This window comes from Barbatula barbatula (assembly GCF_947034865.1).
Source record: "Barbatula barbatula genome assembly, chromosome: 11".
Classification (NCBI taxonomy): Eukaryota; Metazoa; Chordata; class Actinopteri; order Cypriniformes; family Nemacheilidae; genus Barbatula; species Barbatula barbatula.
In genome coordinates, this window is record NC_136774.1 from 13048091 (window position 1) to 13062240 (window position 14150).

General features: G+C 38.4%; 2 protein-coding genes across 2 annotated transcripts; one reads left to right on the plus strand and one right to left on the minus strand.

Annotated features, from left to right (window-relative positions):
- Window positions 1-270: 270 nt before the first annotated feature.
- On the minus strand, window positions 271-6528 carry mthfd2l (methylenetetrahydrofolate dehydrogenase (NADP+ dependent) 2 like). Its single transcript, XM_079468000.1, has 8 exons — window positions 6303-6528; window positions 5681-5865; window positions 5404-5526; window positions 5176-5328; window positions 4554-4661; window positions 2460-2552; window positions 1562-1687; window positions 271-1166 (listed from the first exon to the last, which is right to left on the minus strand). Exons 1-8 carry the CDS (start codon window positions 6443-6445, stop codon window positions 1051-1053), a joined length of 1047 nt encoding a protein of 348 aa, XP_079324126.1. The 5' UTR covers window positions 6446-6528; the 3' UTR covers window positions 271-1050.
- Window positions 6529-7982: 1454 nt separating this feature from the next.
- On the plus strand, window positions 7983-12704 carry lipg (lipase, endothelial). Its single transcript, XM_079468001.1, has 10 exons — window positions 7983-8354; window positions 9103-9293; window positions 9497-9676; window positions 10249-10360; window positions 10439-10663; window positions 10755-10997; window positions 11086-11206; window positions 11347-11571; window positions 11682-11777; window positions 12031-12704. The coding sequence occupies exons 1-10, from the start codon at window positions 8249-8251 to the stop codon at window positions 12041-12043; spliced, it is 1512 nt and encodes a 503-aa protein (XP_079324127.1). The 5' UTR covers window positions 7983-8248; the 3' UTR covers window positions 12044-12704.
- Window positions 12705-14150: the final 1446 nt, after the last annotated feature.

Consider the following 14150-nt stretch of genomic DNA (forward strand, 5'->3'; position numbering starts at 1 on the left):
GATTGGTTCCCAGAACCATGGTTTGGTATTGCACGCACTTAAAAAATGCTTGGTTATTTTCAACCCAGCACTGTGTCATAAAGGGTTGAACTCAACTGTAAATTAACCCAAAATTCAGGGTTGTTTTAACCCATTGTTGGGTCAAACAAACCATTTTCTGGGCCCTTTTGGAAAAACATTTAAGGTCATAATAATCCAAATAAAAATCCAACCAAAGTTATTCCACAGTATTGTTTACCACACGAAACGTTGCAGAGAAGCTTCCGATATACATCGACCTAATTCAAAGGTTTTTTATTAGGTAAAAAGAAATGATGTGAATGCGTAAACAACAGAAATCATATCAAATCATTTTATACTGATGAAAATCATAAATATACCCTATACAGTTTATAAAAAAACAGTTCACATTTCAGAATAAACAAAAACACATATGTTAGATGAATTAATACAGTAGTCCCGTCTTGTTGTTTGGGATTTAAATTAGGCTTCCAAGAAAATTGTCCTGAGAAAATGTATTAAACCTTCAAACTGTCTTTTGCTGCCACCCTTTAATATCAGACAGACATCTTTGTCTGTCAGACATCTAATAACCTTCAATTAATCTCTATGATGTCACACCTATTAAGCAATGTCCCACCCAAACTTCAGAAGACTTCCGTCCTCGCTCGTGCATTGCATTGTCAAGGAAGCACGTAATATTACACTTTTGCAGTAAACCCCTATTTCACGGTTCTAACAAAATAACACCTGCGGTAACAAAGGCAACAGTTCAGTATCTGTGAGGATGCATCATCTTAATCGTTATTACAGAGGTGAGAAAAGAACAAGGGTGTAGTTGCTGTCACAGACATGCATTGCTGCCATGCTAGAAAAGGCTTGTAACAGCTTGCCGACAGGCAGGGAAGAGGAAGCTTGCAGGGGCTTGCATGTATAACCAGGATATGGACAAAAAAGTGCCAATTAAGTGAATCAAGATTATGACATAGCTTAAAAAACAAAGCTTTCTTCCTAAATGCCTTGAATGGTGTGGTGTCTTCCTGTGCTCGTTCAGTATGTCGGGGCATTTTTGGCTGCGGTGACTGTGTTTTTCATCACCATGGCGATGGTCATTGGGCCGACTCCACCAGGCACAGGAGTGATAAATCCAGCCTTCTCTTTCACTGCTGATCAAAGACAACGAACAAATATCTTTTGTTACGTCTATGACAGTCATTACTCTGCATAAGACAAGCAGTACTTTTAGACTCCTACAGTAAATCAAAATATAAATCTTGTTGCTAAGTGACTTTTGGGGTGAGCATACTGTAGCCAGCAAGCACTTTGAGCTCCAAACAGAGCCTTAAGGGATTTTTCGTTCATAATGAAACAAATGAACAGGTATCAACTGTCACTATATGACGAAAGTGGATTTAGAATATGTTGACTGTCACACACAGATGGGTAATTAAAACATCAACAAAGCTATTTATGGTGTATAAACATGTGTTAAGATGACATTTTTATTGATCGATGAAAGCACAGTCACAGTGTGAGATTCATGCAAGCATACCACACTTACCTTCGAAGTCGACATCTCCGATCAGACGAAGTTTACCAGTGACAGGGTCCTGGACACGATTGATGCCAACATCAATTACCATAGCACCCTCTTTTACCATATCTGCTGTTATTAAGTGAGGCACACCTGTATTTATCCAAATTAAATATCAGATTTTGAAAAACACATTCTTTAATCAACAAAATACATGTTTTAACAACCAAAGTGTTTTTGTTATATTTCAATACTGTTCGTTTTCTTTTAAATGAAAATGTATCTATCCAAAGGAAATTGAACTTAATGCCAAATAATAATAATCTTACTTCAAATTAATGTGAATTCAAAAGCAAATTACCAAGTAACACAAATTCCTTATTTGTGCCTTTACCCATAAATCCTCGGGTCACATCTGAACATGCACTGAGCTGATTTCAACATCTTAAAAATGTAATCTGGTCATAAATGTCTCTAAAACTACAAAATGTAAAAATGTTGCAATCTAGATTCCAGATAAAGTCTTTTTGTCTTTCACACAAAGTAAAGTTTAGATCTTGTACCAACCTGTTTACTTTAGAATAAAAACCCGCAGCCTAAAACAATTCATACAGAATCGTTGTAAATAACCTAAAACAAAAACTAAATGTTTTTTATATTTTATTTCAGACTTGTTTTTCATTCAGAAAATAAAAATATATGTGTAAATATGAACTTAAACCCTGTCGCAACACATCGCATCCAGTAGGAAACAGAATCAGTATTCCAGAGAGCTGTGTAATGTGATTAAAGGAATAGTTCACCCCAAAAATGCTCCCCATTGACTTGACCGTAGTCATTTTTATTCCTACTATGGAAAGTCAAATGGGGAAGATTTTTTGTGTGAACTCCTTTTACCTAAACCTATTAAAACGCAAAGTCTGACCTGCAGCTGCGATCACAATGTCAGCCAGATTGCCAAGTTCCTTCAGTCGCGGTAGAGGAGTACATCTATGAGCCATGATAACTGTAGCATCACCTGCGAGATATAATACACATTATGGGAGTCAAGTTTGGTTGGTATAGTGATGTGAAGATACATAAAAGTCACATTCTTCAAATCCAGCTTGGTAAAATACATGCAAATTCATTCATCGATTAATAAAAAATGTAAGTATTAAAAGACTGACATACACATAATCACAGCATTCAAGTATCATTTGTTTGTCAGTGTGTCATGTTTTTAAATAGGATGATAAAACAGCGTTGGCTCTAAAATTTGATTTTTACACGAAATTTCTTAAGCAACTGTACATCACTGCAATAGCCGAAATCCTCTTTATAACCATAACACTTTAGAAAAGGTTGTGCAGGAGTGCTTATCCCATAAGGAATTTTCTACATGTCAGAGCACCAGCCTGCAATGAAAGTGATTGATTTCACGATGTAATTTAAGCATGTCTTGCGTTTCTTCTGTTGCAATCGCCAAATTCCTGTGTCAACCTCATCTTTAATCTTTATTATGTGGATTCATCGCTCTACTTCAACTCTGAACAATCACAAACAAGCCAAAATTACAGCATCCGGCCGCTCTTTTTCGTACATTTTACGAAGATCAATAAATCAACCAAAAAAAAAGAAATGTCAAAAGTTCACACAATGTTTAGTTTGAATCATGCTGATGCACTATCTACCTACCACCCTCAACCCTCTGCGGTGGTGGAGAGGACAAACAGAACTCTAAAAGATCATGTACCAAAAGCATGTTTGGAAGGAATGAGTGACTCCTTCCTCAACCACTAAACTGTCACCTTTTGAAATAATGATGACCTCCAGGAGACACGGAGGTCATCGTGGCAGATTACGTGGCTGCCTTGGTAACAAATACAATTCTGTTAATGGAGACGTTTTAATTCATTATTACAAAACAATATATAATAAATAAAGTTATTATTCAAATTAATGAATACATTTATAATTATAATAAACAAGTCAAGTAATGCATTTATATACTTAATAAATATATAAAAGTTAAGGTCATCCTAGGTAACAGGTTAAACATGCATAGGTTCATTTTGTGAACCTCACTCCCTCTCAACAAGCAACATGACTGGGCTGTTAGTTTATTGATTGTACTGAATACACGTTTCTTCTGAAACCCTCTGAAAACATTTTGCAACCTTTCTGTGAAAAAGTAGGACAATACAAAACACTACTTTTAAGGTTTTGTTTTAACAGAATAATCTGTTTTTGCTCAAATATTGTTGATGAATAACAATATTGTAGTCCAGTTGTATAATCCTTCATTTGTTATCAAATCGTGACTCTGCAAATCTTTATGCGTAATGTGGCTAAGATTAACTTAGGTTTTTACATTTTCTGGCACAGTTGCTAAATAATAGCTTAACTTTCGGACTGTTAAGTTGTCTGTGCTGTTTTAAGAAGTATTTTAAAGTTGATTATGTATCAGGTTAAAAAAAATGAATGACACCGAATACACCTTCATAATGAAAACAAAAGGACTTTTTGACATATGCAACACTTTGAATGGTGGCACAGAATACAAACTTTCCCTAAAAGGCATAATGAGTGTACAAAGCTGCATTTGCGGTGAGAAGAACAGATCAACAAACAGACATTTAAGCGACAGTTCACCCAAAAATGAAAATTCTGTCATGGTTAACTAACCCTCAGTTGTTCCTAACCTGTATGAATTAATTTGTTTGGTTCAACACAGAGAACGATATTTGAACGAATGTTAGCAACTGAAATTCTGGTCACCATTGACTACCATAGTCGAAAGAATATTGTATTTTTGTTCTGTTGAAAACAAATGTAAATATTTAGAAAATGTAGGAACACAAACAGTTCTGGGGCACCTTGGACAACCATTTTAATGGTAGTCAATGGTGCCCCAGAAATCTCAGTAGCTATGTGTTCAACAGAACAAAGAACGTGTTTACAGGTTTGAAACATCTTTAGGGTGAGTCATGACAGAATTTGTATTTTTAGGTGAACTATCCCTTTATATGTGTCTCACCTCCTGGCCGTTCATGTTTTCTGTCTGAATGAAGCAGCATTGCAATAGGCATTCCTACATTCTTGGAACGTCCAATTACAAGCACATTTTTTCCAGCTGTTTCAATGCCTGAACAATGAAGTTGGTAGAAGTAAATGTTGAGCATATAATCAAAGTTTACATCAAAATGCTTTTTAACACGTAAAGGCCCTGCAGTCGGCAGTTTATAAACTGGCATTAGATATTGTTGTAAGAGCTTATGTACTTAACTCACAGCTCAATATGCAAATCAACTATAAGTCATCATAATGGCCATGGACTGCTCAAGATGGCGCCGGTGAGCTTCCGTCATCAGACTGCTGCCATGGCGCTGCTGCGACGTCTGGTTCTGCTGTTCTGCAATTGGTCACTATTGTGGAGTTAGTCCGCAGACTCATTTCCGGTCATATAACACTATCAACGAAGCACTCAGCAATGTGTAATTTGGATCCGTCATATCGCTAATATATTTCTTTCTTCTTTTCTATCAAAAAACCTTTTCCCACACAGTGTTATAGGACAGAAAACTATGCCGACTCAGGCATCCCAAAAGCTCACCGCGGCACCATCTTGTGCAACTAGCAAATTCTCTGGAAGTTTTGACCTGTTCTTCTGATGATTTCCCACACGGCTGCTGCCGTGGCTGGTATCATACACCTCTGGTCCAAGCAGAGTTTCCCAATGTTTACAATATGGAATCCATCCACATCTTTCTCTGGGGCAACGGCGTTGCATATGGCTCTCTCATCGATGTGTCCTGACAGAGAATGACACAATCTTCAGCATACGAGTTCTGCAAATGAGCATCTGATTCAAAACAGTAATGCAGTACCTGGAAGAGGCAGTTGAACCAATAACCCACTGATGTTGTTGTCCTTATTCAGTCTATCGATGAGTTCCAGCAGGTCTTCCTGAGATACAGATGACGGTCTGAAGATTGTGCTGCTTGACATGCCTGTAAAACAAAACGTTACCCTTTTAAAAGCTATTTTATCATTTAAAAAGTTCGAAAAACGATGGGGATTATTTTACGTAATATATAGAGCCTAAACCCGAGTCTTGACTAGACCAGAATGAAAGTTTGTTGTCTTGTGTTCTATATTGCTTACCAAGTAGTGAAGCCGTTCTGGTTTTGTTTCTCACGTAAGTGTGGCTGGCATGGTCATCACCCACCAGAATAACACTGAGATGAGGTCTTCTGTTGCCTTGGGCCACTAGCTTTGCTATATCAGTTTGGATTTCTTTATGGATCTGACGGGCGAGCTCCCTTCCTGAGACCACAGTGGCAACATGTCTGTGACAAAACATAACACACTGTGCTTGACATATAAAAGTACCCACCTGATTCAAAACAGTTATAATGCACCTGACTTTTTTGACAGGACGGTTTCACTTTAGAGAGTATCAAAGAAAAATATCCCTTTAGAAAACCAACCGTGGTTTTATTACAATAAAAGTGCAGAATACGGTTACTGTTGAAGCACAGTAGATCATTTCTGTGAAGGCCGCATGGTGGCGGAATATTGAAATAACAGTAACAGGAAATAAGACAATTCAGCAATGAATAGTACTAAGAGAAATGACCGTGTCGTGTTTATATGGTCACACTGCCGTCTTCATGTCTCGCGAAACCAAAGGATATTCTGCTTCTAAAGAACGCAATGGCTGATATATAAATAAACGCAACCTTTTGTCCTTTAGTGAATCAGTCAACTGGATAAATGTCCTAACCTTACGAGTGAGTGACAAAAAGAGCTTAGCCGGGTGCCTGTTTTCAGGTTAATCCATCGCTTTGATCGTTGGCAGTGATGGAAATATGACGTTAAGGGTTGAAATCTGGTATAATTTAGTGTCAGTGCAATGGTAGCTGCCATGGTAACTGACAGTCTGGCTAAACGCTCGTCTCGTCGCTTGTGTTCAGTTGTTGCGTGCGGCGCTGCCTAGTCGCAGACCGATCGGCGAATGATATCATAGTACCGCGAGAGCGAAGCATAAGTAAGGCTCGTGAATCGATCTCGCGGTTTTTGAACACCATAGCCGTTGGATATTTCCGGTGTTGGGTTGTCGCGTAAAGAAATGTTGTTTCCAAAACATAATTTTTATCAATGTCTCTTGTTTATATAGTATTAAAAAGGCGGTGATCTGATAAACACAAATATTTAAACCTATCAAAAAATTCTGAAAAACATTGCACAGATCTACACGTAATCAGAACACACAGATAGATAGGAACTTGGTGTAAGGATCATGCGTACCTGCAGTCTATTTCCTCAAACAGTAGGTGGCATAGTTGCTCTATGATAGATAATACCAGAACGCGTTATTTAAAAGAGAGACATTTATGATTGAATATTTTCAATAAAATGTTATTCGATTATTCATATTTAAGATGCATTCTTAAAAAAAAACCCAGGTTAGACTGCAAAACTCGCACGATACCCTGACATTCTATTGTATTCTGTAAAGAACAATTTATTCCACCGGATTACATGTTTCATAACATGCCACAGTGAAGTGTATAGTTACATTTAATTTGTAGAATTGCTTGTAGAGTACACTCATTATTAGATGAAACAAATGAACTAACTAGGTCAATTTTTGCAGTCTACTTAATCTGCTATGACAGAAGTAGCTGATGAACACTGTGTTTTTGTTAAGCTCTTTAGTATGCAGCCCCTGTCTTGAATGCAAGTTGTGCATATGCTTCATCGGGGTGTTTTCTACAAAGGATTTCACTATAAATGGAGGTAGGGGGCCAGGCTTCATCTGCATGACCCACTCGGAATTCATCAACATTCTGCTGCCTGTTCTAATTCTATACAGAATGTGCTTGAATCATATTTAAGACAAACATGGTCATCTGTCTGGCAAATAATTCTGTCGTAGAAAATATGTTCTGTAAAAACCACCCCAATTTAGCATAATAATTGAGTCTGCAATTTGGTAAATGTGTCTTTGATTTAAATCCTTTATATTGTTATTACGTGTTACGTTTGACTTTATTTTAGTATCTGACATATTACTTTGCATGTTTTAATAGTTGCTATTTATACTGACTATACAACTTAATTTTTTTATTATAAAAGCCCTTTGTTGTTTAGATGAAAGTGTCTTTTTGCTTCTTTCAGCTAATCAACCAACAAGAACATTTACGTATACGTTTAAAGCTACATTTCACAAGACCAAAGAAACAAAAAAGCAACGTGTATACGTCACGTAAAGTGGGCCCATGCGTTTGTCACTTGAACAAACAGACTGTCTCGTGTTTATATATTTGTATACAAACACAGTCATTTGCAACACAGTGTTATGGGTCGTTAACCTCTAGTAGGCTCCAGTCAGTGTGCGTCACCGTGGAGGGAACGCCTTCCGCGCCATCAATAGACCGGAAAGGAAAAGGTTAATAGAAGCGTGAGAAAGAAATTACAACTCATTCAACTTATGCCACGCCTTCGCGCGTAGTGCCAGGGGCTTGGCCAATGAGAGAGAAGGAAATCTGTCGTAGATATCTGCCGATGGTCAGATGACTGAAAAAAACTATTTAAAACTAATGAGCAACCTGATACAGGTTCATACATTTTCTTGACACCATTTACTGAGGCAATAAGACGCAGTGACGTCCTTCGGTTACCGCGGTGTGCAAGCGATAAAGAAATTATCTCAAAACTCACAACATTATGGTAGTGAACTCGATAAGAAGATCGATTTTCTTATGTTTTATCATGTGCCGTTTATTCAGTGCTTTGGCCACTGCACCAGCTGGCGAGACTGTTCCATTGACGGGTAAGAGAATGTCTTTGTCTGTAACACTTGATCTGACTGCTTTTAAAACCTGCAACATTTAAATTGCTTGACGTGCTGTGATTTCTTTTTTGATGCATTTCTGTTGGCGGTGTGGTCATTGTTTTCATTAACAATGACTTCGAATAATGGCTGTGCTTTGAGATTTAAACGTACAAGTTAAGTCCCAATTTCACCCGCTTGCTTGCTTGAATGAATGAATGAATGAATGAATGAATGGATGAATGGATGGAAGTTTAAAATATCCGCTTCTGATATACTGGCGGACAATCCACTGGGACTCGGGGGTTGCCTTTTAAACCACCGCCTATTTTAAACGTTTTTCTAGGGGTGTATCGGATGTTTCGCACTAAACTGGAGGGACTTTTAGTGATGAGAATTTGGAGACGCCGCTTTAATTAGCTTTTTCTCGGTGGCATTTAAATCTGTTGCGCGGTGCTCGCTGTCGGATGCGGTTCAGATGACGCTTGTAATACAGATGCTCTAACAGATTTATTTATATACTGCCAAACTTGTGGTTATTTGGCAGAGCCTGTAAGGTGAACGTTAGTTTAAAAGCTTCGTTTTTGAATTCCCAATCGTTCACTCCACAAAAGCTTTTTATTAAAACGTCTCGAGCACGTTATGAAACGACTACTTACGTTTAGCTGTATTGGAATGGCTTAAGCCCCTAGTAATGTTGTTTAAAATCCCTTTGAGATTACACTGAAATTCATTCAATCCGTTATAGATGACCTGGAGTATGACTTGCCTTTCGATCCGGTAACGTTATCACTTCATGACAACATCAAGTACAATATGCGGAAATCTTTGGATCTGGATGAGGATGGCTGTTACATCATACCCGGGAATATGGAAAGCGTTGAGACGTGTGGCTTCAATACCTCATCCAAGACCATTCTGATCATTCATGGATGGACGGTGAGAAATCAAATTTTCATGGCTCATAAGGTCCCCTCAGATTTCATGTTTGATATATCTTTGGTCACACAGGAACAGGTTTAAATAAATGCGCTGTTTGCTTTTAAGTAGTAAATGGGGGAATTTGACACTTATTTGCTGGATGTCTCCGTGTTCGTATGGTAGTAAGTATATTATAGTAAGGGGTGTGTTCTCTTTCACAGATGAGTGGGATGTTTGAGAGCTGGATGTACAAGCTGGTGGCCGCTGTACAGAAAAGAGAGTCCGAAGCAAACATGGTGGTGGTAGACTGGCTGGGCCTGGCCCACAAGCTTTACCCTGATGCTGTCAACCACACTCGCCGGGTCGGAAAGAGCATAGCTACCATTTTGGACTGGCTCCAGGTGTGTCTCTATTAAACATCTTTTTGGGCTTGTTTGTTTCTCTTTGTGCGCATGTGTCTTTTGAGAAAGCAAATTGGCAACCGTACTTGCGTCTTTGTTGATATTATTCGTTCGCTCTTAGAACAGGATGGCAGATGTCCTGGCGAAGAACGTTTGTTTTCTCCAGATGGGGCTTTTTTGTGTTTATTATTTTGAAGTGTTTAGAGTCTGCCCAAGGCAACGTGGGTATTCTCATGGAACAATAAGTATAAATGGATGGAGTTGGCTTTCTAAGATGACTTTGAGGCATTTGGGAGCATGCGAACAGTATAAATGAGCATCAGAGTAATCTCGCCCGCCCAAAACGCACACACACCCTAGTTGGCATCTGGCATACAGCAGTGATGCATATGAAACAATGACTTTGACAGCTCAAAGCTGGTTTCATCTGTCTTTTGTGGAGATCTAAAACAAATGAGAGCGTTCGCCCAAATACGATTTTGTTTCCCCTCAATTCTATGAGCATCTTTGGTTTAGCGTGGATGGTGAAAATAGTTTTATTAAAAGGGACTGCTGCGTTTTGCTTATTATAGGAAGAAAAGCAGCTACGACTTGAAGACGTGCACATGATTGGATACAGTCTCGGTGCTCACGTCGCTGGCTATGCTGGAACTTTTGTGAATGGAACTATTGGACGTATAACAGGTAAGATTTCCATCTTTGCAGCATGTACATCTTGAAGGCTTGTGCACCACTTAAAAAAAACTATTTTCATTTGACTAGGTTTAGACCCTGCTGGTCCAATGTTTGAGGGTACAGAATCCCACAAAAGACTTTCTCCTGAAGATGCTGACTTTGTCGACGTCCTTCACACGTACACGCGGGGAGCTCTGGGTGTCAGCATTGGCATCCAGGAACCCATCGGACACATCGACATCTATCCCAACGGTGGAGACGTACAACCAGGCTGTTCCCTGAGTGATGTGTTGTCCACCGCTGCCGCTGGAAGTGAGTACTTTTAAACCATACATTTTACAAGTTATCAATGTAATAAATGCTAACTTTCAAGCTCTGTTAACAATGCTTTGCCACCATACAGATTTCATAGAAGTCATGAAGTGCGAGCACGAACGGGCGGTGCATCTCTTCGTGGACTCCCTTATGAACAAGGACCACGTCAGCTACGCCTTCCAGTGTACCGGCCCTGATCGCTTCAAAAAAGGCATCTGTCTGAGCTGCAGGAAGAACCGCTGCAACAGCATCGGTTACAACGCCAATAAAGTTCGCAAGAGGAGAAACAGTAAAATGTACCTGAAGACTCGTGGGGACACGCCTTTTGGTGGTAAATCATTCACATGCAGCGTCCTTGTTCTCTGAGTCACTGAAATGAGGTTTTGGGATTATTGTTAAACAAGTTTGTCGCTCTGCAGGTTACCACTATCAGATGAAAATGCATGTGTTCGACAGGAAGATGATGCAAGATGCAGATCCCACTTTCTACATCAAACTATACGGGTCCCATAACGACACTACTAATCTCAGTGTGGACATGTAAGCATATGAACATTATATATATCCTTATACATTATGATTTGTCATGCTGTGACGATTTTCAGATACAAAGCAAGCTTTTAATTTTTAGGTTAATGTTCTCTTGAAGTCCTGACCTGGTTTCTCTCTGGTTTTCACAGGACTGATGGAGTTGGTCTAAACCTCACAAACACGTTCCTCGTCTTCACTGAGGAGGACATTGGCGAACTTCTGAAAATTGGACTTCGCTGGGAAGGCCCTTCCGACTCCTGGTCATCTGTATTAAAGCACTTCAAGTCATCATTGTTCTCGTGGTCGAGTAAAAAGGCTGAAAAAGTTCTTGAGATTCGGAGGATTAGAATCAAAGCAGGCGAGACTCAGAAAAAGTAAGTTAGGGTTCGGTATTATTTGTTTATAATACACAGCACTGACAGCAGTGGCTTATTTTACACTTGAAGTTGCTACTTTTATTAATGCCATAATGTTAAATCTATAGATTCGCCTTCTGTGCTGAAGACACGGAGATATCACCAGGAAAAGAAATAACGTTTTTAAAATGTGGTGATGGCTGGGAGGTGAAGCCCAGGAAAAGGTACGTATTCACTGCTGCCATTTGCATTATGCAATGTATGTGCATGTATATATTTACATCTAGTATCATGCAAGCATATCAAAATGTCCAATAGATAAATACAATGTTCTGATTTATGGCCGTAATGGCTCAAATGCTCTGTCTAGATTTTAAGATGCCTCCACTAATGATCTGTAAATTAATAAACTAACAATAGTTGCATTACACCAAACTGTCTTCTAATATAACGGCAAACATTTTCTTTCCCACACAGATTGCACTACTGAAAAAGAACTGTTACCATTTGGGACCCGATCGAGGCGGCACAGGGCCTAAGCACTTTTCTCTGTTTCGGTACACGTTTGGCGGGATGATGCACCCTATTTGTTTTCAGTGGGTTCAATACAGAAAACAATGCTCAAATAGCCAGCTGGGTGCGAGCTGGCCACTGGACTTGCTCAGGGTTAGGTTTTCTACCATTGGGATGTTCTGGATGTTTTGACGTTTTTTTTTTGTAGAGCTTTGTCTTTTGATATTTTGTACTGTTGTTTAAAGACTCCGTTCTGTGAATCTCATCCTTGTCATATATATATTTTTGTATGTTTTTAATTTATGAAGGAAGAAAAGCACTGCAAGAAGCCAAGCCTATTTATCAACTTAATGCACACCTTGAACCAAGGCTTAAGTTAATTCTCTCAAGTTACCTGACGACCACTTATTTTATGTGTGTGTGTCTGTGGATTTCAACAGCGAGAAGGATTTTATATGAATTCACAGTATTATTTAAGGTCAGGAGAATTAAGAGGAATGCTCGTTTTGTCTTTGTAACAAAGAACTGTTGCACATCCGTGCGAACTGTTGCACATCTGTGCCTTGTGTAAGTTTTATGTATATAATGTATAAAATACTGAAGAATTTGTAATAAAATAACTTTGGATTCTCAATGCTAGCGCATGTGGTGTTTAATGGGCAAAGTTAGCTAAATATGTTTATATTAACAAATGTAGAATATTTTTGTTAGAATTGCATGCCTACATTTATTTTTTAACGTGGGCTGAATTGCATGCACTGTACCAAGTGTTGGTGTAACATGAGTATGTTTAAGAGATCTCATAAGAGTCTTCTAAGAGCCTTTGTTTGGGTTACAGTTTCCAATAACCGCTCTCCTACCGGCACATTGAAATATTAATACCAGTAACTAAAAACATAAACGTTGCTTCCAAACATCTATAGGCCTACTTTAACAAAGCTGGTCAAAAAGACATTTCATAAACAAATACACTTTCAGTTTTGCAATTTCTGTATTTGAGTATTGTATTGGTTTAACACTTACACTTTCCTGTTTCAATACATTGTGACTAAGCTCAATGCTAGCCTGCTAATGCTAGCCTCGTTGAAATTCCTTACCCTACTTTTTAAGGGATCACATGACCCTGCTAAAACAAATATAATTTTTTGTTTTAGATGTAATGCTATGTGTATGCACGATTTAAGGTTCAAAGACGTTGTATTTTCCAGATACCATGCATGTTTGTATGTATCTCCTCTTTGGCCTTCATCTCCGAAACGTGCAGATTGGCTTAGTCAAATCATACCACGAACTGACATAGATTTGTGGGGGTGTGGTTACACGAAGCGTTTCAGACCGGTCTGTGTGAGCATTCGCTTTTAGATAGAATGCATATTTTGTTCCGACACTTTAACTTTTGCAATTTTACGTGTCTAATACATGCATGGGACACCAAGAAGACACAGAAAATCACGAATTTTCGCCATATGACCACTATATGATGATAAATCGGGTGTGATTTTAATAAACATGTCTGCAAAAGAAATGTAATAAAGTTTTAAAATAACTTTAGCTTAGATTAGAAACATCAAATATTTTATGAAAAAAGAGGCTTGACAAACCTTCTTAGTATTTGAGGTGATAAATCTTTCACTAATGTTGAAAAGGCTTCCTCTGTGGTGTGATGGGTAGAGAGGGCAAGCAGACTTACTTTGAATGAGGTGATCAAAGATATCAAATAGCTGCTGTCTGACATAATGCTTCCTTTGTTGTATGGTACAGTGATGCAATCACTTCTCACGACATATCTCCATGGTTATATACAGTGTATTTTCCATTTCCGACTCAAACAGATATGCCACTGATATTAAACCATATCAATGAGTAATGAATAGGCCTAATAAATAATCTGTGAACCGAACTCTACAGTTTTAAATCTAAAAGGCAGAGCCCTGTCCTTTTACTTATCCACTGTCAAACATTTTGATAAACAATATCATTTGTTTGATTGAAAACAATAATAAAGGAATATGGAGAAGCTGTCCAAATATTACATCTCACATGATTTGTGTCTCATAAATGTACACACACACACACACACACAC

Bases quoted from the DNA above. Each gene is read 5' to 3' on its own strand.
- mthfd2l (XM_079468000.1), bottom strand. From the start codon at position 6,445: ATGGCAGCTACCATTGCACTGACACTAAATTATACCAGATTTCAACCC. The intron at 2,553-4,553 runs GTGAGACACATA...TATATCTCGCAG, and splicing joins AAAACATGAACGGCCAGGAG to GTGATGCTACAGTTATCATG. The intron at 1,167-1,561 runs GTAAGTGTGGTA...GTCTTTGATCAG, and splicing joins CGGAGATGTCGACTTCGAAG to CAGTGAAAGAGAAGGCTGGA.
- lipg (XM_079468001.1), top strand. From the start codon at position 8,249: ATGGTAGTGAACTCGATAAGAAGATCGATTTTCTTATGTTTTATCATG. The intron at 8,355-9,102 runs GTAAGAGAATGT...AATCCGTTATAG, and splicing joins CGAGACTGTTCCATTGACGG to ATGACCTGGAGTATGACTTG. The intron at 9,294-9,496 runs GTGAGAAATCAA...TCTCTTTCACAG, and splicing joins TGATCATTCATGGATGGACG to ATGAGTGGGATGTTTGAGAG.